Genomic DNA, 10,000 nt, shown 5'->3' on the forward strand with positions numbered 1-10,000 from the left:
GCGTACTTGTCATGCAGTACACTTAGACAAAACTGTTAAGGCCCCACTAGCCTGCAGATGAACAGCACCGTGGAAGAGTTACTCAGAGGTGTAATAGCGCTAAGTACAGTACCAGTCAAAAGTTTGGACACACCTTTTCATTTTTTGAGAAGTTTTTTCTTTACTTTTATCATTTTCTACATGGTAGATAACACTTTTTTTTGTTTAGTACATCATTCCATATGTGTTCTTTCGTAGATTAAATGTCTTCAATATTAATCTACAATGTAGAAAATAAGAAAAGTAAAGAAAACAATTATCCAAAAAATTAAAGGTGTGTCCAAACCTTTGACTGGTACTGTATATTATAAAGCGTCTGCATTCACAGATGCGAACGTGTACATTTGTCTCTCCAAAGTATTCTAGTTTAGCTGTTGCAGACAGGTCTCTTAGCACACAAGGTCAATCACTTAGTCACACTGTTTGTTATTAGATCTGTACGTCATGTGAACAGCAAAGACTGCTAATGGCGACCTACTGACAATGTAATTAGCTACGATTCGCTGAAACATGAAATAAATCAAGCTCTCATCTTATCAGTGGGTCTCCAGTAATTTTTAGCTACGATTCGCTGAAACATGAAATAAATCATGCTCTCATTTTATCAGCGGGTCTCCAGTAATTTTATTCCCAGGGAGCAAACATACTAATGAAAATGTCCGTCTGTACTGTCAGTCCCTTTGGATAAAACGTGTGCTAAATGAATAAATAGTGTAAATGGATTTTGTTTGTTTTCTCCTCACCCTGAGCCAGTGCTTAAAAGCTTGCATGCGGTATAAGCAGTCGATGCACCAAAGTCCGTGTGGACCATTCTGGTGACCAAATCTGCGTCATGCACACAGTGTGTGTGGGTGGGAATAAAGACTTTAGGCCCAGTTTGGTTCAGTCTGGCCCGGGCCTGGGTTTGTTCTGATCATTACCGTATGTGGGGGATTCTCTCCCGGTCTCTGGGTCGGAGTCTCGCTCCTTCTTCTTCTTGTGGTGCTTGTGTCCCCGGTGGCGATGTCGCCGCTTGCTCTCTCTCCCCAGAGGAACATGGACCCCGACGTACACCGCCCTGTGATCTGACAGAGGGAGAGAGAGGGAGAAAGAGAGAGAGAGGGAGAGAGAGAAAGAGAGGGAGGGAAAGAGAGAGAGAAAGAGAGGGAGAGGGAGGGAGAGAGAGAAAGTGAGGGAGGGAGGGAGAGAGAGAGAGAGAGAGAGAGAGGGAGGGAGAGGCCGAGAGAGAGGGGGAGAGGAGACAGGTGGAGAGATGTTAACGACACAGAACAGGAAGAGATAGAAAGATGGAGAGATATTACCATCATCAGCGGAACAATAAAAGAAAAAAATCGCTTGTTTTATTGTAAGCAGGTTTAAGCAAATTACAATACTGGCCCGATTTCCACGAAACTTTCCACGAAAGGTGTAGCATGGGTCAAAGAAGATTCCATTATATTTTGGAGCGGATGCACGAATGTAGTTAACTTTAAGATACTGCATTTGCCCTCGGCAAGTGACGTTCTAGTTTTGAATACAAACCTTGTGACTTAAGAGCACAGAGCAAATCTCTTAGAGAGACCATATGTTAACAACAAAGAAACAAATGACTCACAGAGTGCCTATAGAAGACGTTAACTGACAGATCTGGCTTCAAGCTCTTACAAAATGTTCCCTGTCCTACTCTTCTCCATGGCAGTGAATCCAATCCCACTTAGTTCCAGGAACAAATGTTATTGCTTTGGCAGCAGTGGTAGGCACTTGGCATAGCTGGCAAGCGAGGGAGCAAGAAGATCAAAGTAAGCACCGCAGAAGGCACACTGGATGCCAGCTAGCCAGCGACATTCACCGGCTCAGGGCTACAGCGTTAGCAATGTCTCGGCTCCCACTCCAGCTCCGGCTCCCACTGAAACCTGCTCGGAACACACACACACACACACACACACATCCCACTGAAACCTGCTCGGAAATGCAGATTGACTTCCCCTCCTATGCCGGTGGCCATTTTTCTTTCTTTCTCTCAGGATGTGTAAATAGTGCCGTGAAATTAGATTTGCGAGAGTGAGTCAGAACACAGGGTAAACACAGAACATAAATCTCTAGAGAAGAAAACAGAGAGAGAAAGAGAGAGAGAGAAGAGATAGAAAGAGAGAGAGAGAGAGAAAGAGATCAAGAGCTTTATTTGTCATACACTTATCTAGTATGCAACCTAGAGTGAAATATAAATCGGGTCCATCTCCATAGACTGTGCAAAAAAGAAGGGATTTAAATCAAATAGATGAAAATAGGTCAAATAGATAAAAGGGAAAAAAAAGAGCAAAAGAATAAAAACTATAAAAAAGTACCCAATGCGGGCAGTACCAAGTTCAGGAAAGTAACTGCCATTCTCCACCAACACTCTCCGCAGGGCTTTGCAGCAGAACAGCTCATGTACCAAGTCAGTATACTTTCTAGGGCCCAATATCAGAACAGCTCATGGACCAAGTCAGAATACTTTCTAGGGCCCAATATCAGAACAGCTCATGGACCAAGTCAGTATACTATCTAGTGCAGCAGAACAGCTCATGAACCAAGTCAGAATACTTTCTAGTGCAGCAGAACAGCTCATGAACCAAGTCAGAATACTTTCTAGTGCAGCAGAACAGCTCATGAACCAAGTCAGAATACTTTCTAGTGCAGCAGAACAGCTCATGTACCAAGTCAGTATACTTTCAGAACAGCAGAACAGCTCATGTACCAAGTCAGTATACTTTCAGAACAGCAGAACAGCTCATGTACCAAGTCAGTATACTTTCAGAACAGCAGAACAGCTCATGTACCAAGTCAGTATACTTTCAGAACAGCAGAACAGCTCATGTACCAAGTCAGTATACTTTCTAGGGCCCAATATCAGAACAGCTCATGAACCAAGTCAGTATACTTTCTAGGGCCCAATATCAGAACAGCTCATGAACCAAGTCAGTATACTTTTTAGGGCCCAATATCGAGTGTTTTGTTTACAAACTCACTGGGTGCACCTTGTATCTCCTCAGCAGTCAGTGGTGGTACACTCATTGTCTGGCCTTGGATGTGATTAGTCCTAATGTGACTAGATTAGGAGTATTGAGATGCACCCCTAATGTGATTAGAACGTTCGTAAACGTCGTTTTTTTAAATAATCATAATAACCTTGCGCAAGACAGCTGTCTGGATGGTTGTTACAACCAAGGTTGTAAGACAGCTGTCTTACATTTTAGAGTATTGAGATGCACCCCTAATGTGACTAGATTAAGTCAGGCCCTCAGGGAGATGCACTCCAAGATACCTGAAGCTCCTCAGTCTCTCTACTCTGGTCCCGCAATCACGAGTGGGCTGAAAGTCTGCTGCTGCCTGATTCTGAAGTCCACAACCAGCTCCACGGTCTTGCTGACGTTTAGATAGACAGTTTCGTCATCGTCAGGCTGTAGGGGGTCATAGGTCATAGGTCAATAGGTCACAACCTGGTGGTGTTGGAGAAGAGCTGGCCCTTACTCACTACCTGAGTAAGAAAGTTCAGTCCAAGGTCCTTGAGCTTGGAGACCAGCATGTGAGGGACAATGTTGTTGAAAGCTGAACCATAATCGATAACCTGCAGCCTCACATAGTTCCCTTCCCCTCTGTGTGTGTGTGTGTGTGTGTGTGGGCGGTGTGCAGGACGAGAGAGATGGTGTCCTCAGTAGACCTATTAGGAGGGTAAGTGAATTGGAGTGGGTCAGTTGTGTTGGGAATGTTGGGAAAAGAGGATGTTTTTAATAAGCCAGCCAGCCTCTCAAAAACCTTCAATACTAATGATGTTAGGGCTGCTGGTCGATATTCAGGCATGAGGGCTTATTGATCCTCGGCGCAGGGACAAATACTGATTTTTTAAAGCAGGTGAGGACCACAGACTGAGCTGACAACCCAGAGAGCTGATCAGCGCCGGGTCTCAGCACATGGCCCAGATACGCCATCCCAGGCAGCTGGATACCTCTCTCTCTCTCTCTCTCTCTCTCTCTCTCTCTCTCTCTCACTCTCTCTCTCTCTCTCTCTCACAAATCTACAGTACCAGTCCAAAGTTTGGACACACCTTCTCATTTTTTCCTTACTTTTCTAATATTCTTTACTTTTATTATTTTCTAAATGGTAGAAAACACTTTTTTTGTTTAGAACATCATTACATATGTGTTATTTTGCAGTTTAAATGTCTTCAGTATTAATCTACAATGTAGAAAATAATAAAAGTAAAGAAAACACTTCTCAAAAAAATGGCGATGACTGCAGTGAACCCTCGGGGCAGGTAGAATGGACGGTACATTATTGTTATAGAAGTGTTAGATGAGGCAAACAGGGACGCGACACAATGGCTATGTTCCCGGGGTCACATCAATGGCTCTTCACCATGAAACAGTCCCCTCCACCTCTGGACTGTTGTTCTATCCAGCCGTAGAACCGATAAGTAAAACAGGACTCTCACAAATCTACAGTACCAGTCCAAAGTTTGGACACACCTTCTAATTTTTTGAGAAGTTTTTCTTTACTTTTATTATTTTCTACATGGTAGAAAACACTTTTTTTGTTTAGAACATCATTACAAATGTGTTCTTTTGCAGTTTAAATGCCTTCAGTATTAATCTACAATGTAGAAAATAATAAAAGTAAAGAAAACACTTATCAAAGAAAGTAAAGGTGTGTCCAAACTTTTGACTGGTACTGTAGATGTTTGGAGTGTGTGGGGGAGGAGATGTTCTTGGCAAGACAAAGTGAGGAAGAGAGAGGAGAGGACAGATAGCAAAAGGGGACAAAAAGGATGTTGGACAGTGTTCAGCCTTGATCAGCTGCCAAATGGTTCTTGTTTCCGATGTAACTGTCTTAACACTTTAGAATGATATGTGACATCCATTACCCTGCATCTAACTGATATCTAATACCGCAGAAAGCCCTGCTCATCATCACACACACACACACACACACACACACACACACACACACACACACACACACACACACACACACACACACCTCACTGTTATCCAACTCGAGTGGAAGAAAAAAATCTACCCCGACGAATATATATTTAGACATTGCCCAAACATGGTCAGATGATGCTGTCCTTGAGGAACTGAAATGGCACGGAAAGAACGAACGAACAGAGATGGTCATAATGTCTCGACACTCGAGGTGATATTAAGAATTTGAGGTTCAGACGGAGGCCCCAGGGAACACCGGAATAGCTGTGTCTAAATCCGTAATGTGTGAAAATTGGATATTTCATGTGGTTGATAGCTGGATTATCCTGACAGTACTGCACCAGAGTCTAACTGTATGCAGTACAGGAGAAAGGCCTTTTTTGGTATTCTAGGTTCTTTGGTCTTTGCTACTGGGGAGGATTTTAAGATGTGTTAGCTTCACTGATGGAAGGAAAGATCTAGAAATGTACACCTTTACACACACACACACACACACACACAGAGATAGGGAAACCCTTTTGTGGAAAAAAGGGGGGAGCAGGAAGTCAATCATGAGTGTTTATGGAGTCACTGTGACTTGTAGACCATCGCTCATATAGGGTCACTGAAACGGGACTCAATTAGAGCGGATGCCGGGAGCTCATTGCCGGGCCTGGAGAGGGGCGGAGCAGCCTACAGTGGGGTGAGTCAGATTGGCACCGGTGGCCAGGATGGCACGCTGCGGTTAAGCCATGCCAAGGCCACCCTCTGCTGATCCTCTGCTCACACCTGTGCCATCTGTTCCTGGAGTCAGGCTAAATACAAACAACGGCTCACACACACACACACACACACACACACACACATATGAACAAGTAGGGGCGTGTGAGCTTATAAACAAACAAAATGCACTCACAAATACATTCATAGCTGTACACTAAACAAAGCGGATGGCCGACATACAGAAATATTAAAGATCTATTTATTTCGGTTATAGCATTTTAAGGTTTAAGGTGAACTAGCTGACTAAACCCAGCTGGCTATGCTACTACCAACACTAGGGACGGAAAGGGTACGTGTGTGCCATTCGGTATGTCCCCTACGGTTCAATACGCACATCTCACCACGGTACAATGTGCATGTCATTTTCCTATCATTTCCAATCCTTGATATGGCCTTTTGTGCTGCAGACAGTGCACACATTATGAATGCAGATTCAACTCTGGAGCCTTTCATCCTTTCCCTGGAGCTCCGTTCACTGCATGCAAATAGGAGCTGGAGAAGAGAGGGGACATTTAAACTAAACATTCTGTCAGCTCCAACATGAAGCCAATTCGAAGAGGTACTGCCAAGTCAAATCCACTGCGTGGGAACATTTAGGATTTAGCTTTTAATGCGATGACAAGGGTTGAAGACCGTAAAACAAAGTACAGTCTGCAAGCATTTGCTTTGCCACTGATGGCTACTCGAATGGAAACACTTCTAACTCGTCTCATTTACAAGGCCAGGTGTAGCAAGAAGAGTTCACTCGTTAGCGATAACACAACGATCTCTCCCTGTTGCCTTCAAACAACAATTTGCAACAAATAAAAAAATAAAAAAAAGAAGCTAGAAGGGCACTTGGAGAGCACAGACCCCTACCAAGGCCAAATGATGCATCTCGAAACGTTAGCGGAAGTGAAACAAAATCCTTGGAGCCGCCCCTTGAGTCGGGTCAGCTACATGTAACGGGCCAAAGCTACACCCTTCAACTTAGTTTAATGTAAAGCAGAGGCCAGCACGCAAGGGACTATTTTCATAGTACTTTCGTGGAAATTTGGTCGTTGGTTTCTGCGTAATCCTTCTTACAGACAGACAAACAAACAGACTGCACTGATAATGTAACCTCCTTGGTGGAGATAACAAAAGCGTTTGGAGAAGATTTGCAGCCCTATTCGGTGGTTACTGACTCGATTGACTGTCAAAAAAATGAACTGCATTTAAATGTTCCTACCCACACACACACACACACACACACACACACACACACACACACACACACACACACACACACACACACACACACACACACACACACACACACACACATTTCAACAGCAATTCCTGAACTCTATGTAAACAACAACAAATTGACCCCCTAACTAACTGATAGTGTGACCTCCAGAGTGAGTGGAAGCTACCTCACTTTAGAACAGACAGTAACCAGGCCTAGTCAGTCATGCTGCTTTTTATGAATATAAAGTTGCAATTTATTTTCATTTATTTATAGGTCGTTGTTTAAAAGCTGATTTATTTATAGGTCATTGTTTAAATGGGCCCACTGTACCGTTGCATCCGTAACAGACAGACACACATTCTCACACACACACACACAGACATACCGTACACACACACACACACACACACACACACACACACACACACACACACACACACACACACACACACACATGATGGACTGCACTCTGCCTGCCTCCCATTTTCTTTTTCCCTCTCACTCTCTCTGTCGGTCGCTATCTCTGCACACACACACACACACACTCACACACACACACATACACACACACACACACACACACACACACACACACACACACACACACACATACATACACACACACACACACACACACACACACACACACACACGAACATAAACGTACTCACACTCTTTGCTTTCTCTCTCTAGATTAAAATGAGATTTATTGGCAAACAATTTATAAGAGGAAGTCTGCATTGCCAAATCCAACAAGTAATTAAATTAATCTAAATAATAACCAAATTCATTCAAATAAAAAGAGAAGTCAACCATCACTTACAGTATCTACCAGTTCCTCTCTCTCAAATGAAATTCAATTCATTAAATAAGCTTCATGGCATGACAATAAATACATGATCTGCTTTGCCCAAGAAGGACAGATAAAAAATATTGAACTGGGACCAGGTTGACGGTCCATGAAATGTGTATTGACTATTTTGGAGTTTATTGCAAGCTCTCTCTCTGTGAGATGACTTACTCTCTAGCTCCTCATTCTCTGTGTGTGTGTGTGTGTGTGTGTGTGTGTGTGTGTGTGTGTGTGTGTGTGTGTGTGTGTGTGTGTGTGTGTGTGTGTGTGTGTGTGTCCCTCTCTCTTTGTGAGATGACTTACTCTCTAGCTCCTCATTCTCGTAGTTGGTATTCTGGGCGAAGCTGGTCTTGCCATGGTCCACTAGGGCCTCGTCACTCTGCCCCTGCAAGAACAAAAAACACACACACACACACACAGAAATAAATATAGCGTCGGGGTGAGCTTAATCCCATCACACACTGTCACTGAAGCAAAGACACACACACACACACACACACACACATAGCATGCCTAGTAAGAAGCACAGTCCAGAACTGCGATCAAACCTCTGGACATGAGAGGCACATGTGTCAGAAAAGAGAGCTATGGGTGCTAGCGCATGGGTGCTAGCTTATGACATTAAGGAGCATGGACCGGTTGCACTGCTCTGAATACAAGCCATAGTTACAGACACACACACACACACACACACACCACACACACACTCACAAACAGTCACACACATACACACACACACACACACACACACACACACACACTTACAAACAGTCCCACACACACACACACACACACACACACACACACACACACACACACACACACACACACACACACACACACACACACACACTCACTCACTCACTCAAACCCACTCAGACATGCAAACATACAGTAGCGTGTAAAAGTGTGTCCGGGGCCCGTTGATAAGCCCATTACATACGGCGGAGGCAGGCAGGCAGATCTAATTGGCAAACAGAGGTAAAGGTCAGGAAATGACATTAAACTGACATCATGTTTGTGGCAGGGGTGGAGGCTGCAAAGATGATGATGATGATGGCAGCTACACAAGTGACCAAACACAGGCTCTATTCTGAGCTTTTCTTAGCAGAGTTCACGTATTCACAACGCTGAACCACACACACCAGCTTTCTTCAGAGATGGTCTTAGCTGAGTGTTGATAATACTCTCAATACACTGACGTGATGGCCCCCACCCCTGATAATAGGCTACGCTTTATCAGCAGATGTACGTGTGGTGGAGGTATGATGTGACTTCTACAATCAAATGTCAAAGATCAAGCAAAACAAAAATTTTACAAAGACAGAAGAAAGAAAGAAAGAAAGAAAGAAAGAAGGAAAGAGAGGGAGGGAGAGAGCAAGAGAGGGAGGAGTAAGGGGTCGGCTATGGCACAAGGCAGATTTGAGGGTAGTAATTCACAGAAAGGTGAGGACAGAATGATGTCCCTCTGTAAAACCAGTTTGTCCTATAAAGGTTGCCCTATAGCATACCCAAACAGTCAGCCAACTCTGCATGCAATGCAGCCTGGGTTTCTATTAAGAGCACAGAATGAACAACACAGGTCCATAAGTGAGAAATGTTTTGCTCTGGTGTTTGTTTGTATTGCTGCCACGGTAACAACTTTAGGTAACCTCTACCAGAGCTGTCCAACTACAAGTTCCTACTTACTTACTATGTCAATAAACTAAAGGAGCCAGATGTTAACAACACAGTATTTACATTTACATTTAGTCATTTAGCAGACGCTTTTGTCCAAAGCGGCGTACAAGGGAGAGAACAGTCAAGCTAAGAGGAATAAAACCTGGTGTAACAATAAATAGCCTACTGCTTTTTTTTTAAAAAAATTAAGAAATAGAAACGCCATAGAAAGAAAAAGAAGTGCGGGACTGTCACTGCTTAAGTGCAAGTTAAGCCAAGGTGCCAGTTAGGAAGGGTGCCAGTGTATTTCAAAACATTCTAAAAATGGCCTGGTCAGGTAGGAAGTGACACGTTAAGTAGCCCTCTCAGAGACCCATAGTTTGCATCGGTGCTAACGCGCGTGTGTGTGTGTGTGTGTGTGTGTGTGTGTGTGTGTGTGTGTGTGTGTGTGTGTGTGTGTGTGTGTGTGTGTGTGTGTGTGTGTGTGTGTGCATTGGTGCTGACGCCTGAATGCAAACAAAGCTTTGTGTGTTT

The 10,000-nt window shown here is 43.8% G+C and overlaps 1 protein-coding gene across 1 annotated transcript in view; it reads right to left on the reverse strand.

Moving 5' to 3' along the window:
- The window catches only part of LOC308381468 (sodium bicarbonate cotransporter 3-like), a 79,046-nt gene that overhangs the window by 51,991 nt on the left and 17,055 nt on the right, over positions 1–10,000 (reverse strand). Inside the window, exons 2-3 of the mRNA XM_080859040.1 lie at positions 8,111–8,192; positions 960–1,103 (exon numbers count right to left, since the gene is read on the reverse strand). Coding sequence (XP_080715166.1) covers positions 960–1,103; positions 8,111–8,192 — 226 coding nt within the window. The remainder of the gene's footprint in view (positions 1–959; positions 1,104–8,110; positions 8,193–10,000) is intronic.

Source organism: Sprattus sprattus, assembly GCF_963457725.1.
Source record: "Sprattus sprattus genome assembly, chromosome: 20".
Taxonomy (NCBI): Eukaryota; Metazoa; Chordata; class Actinopteri; order Clupeiformes; family Clupeidae; genus Sprattus; species Sprattus sprattus.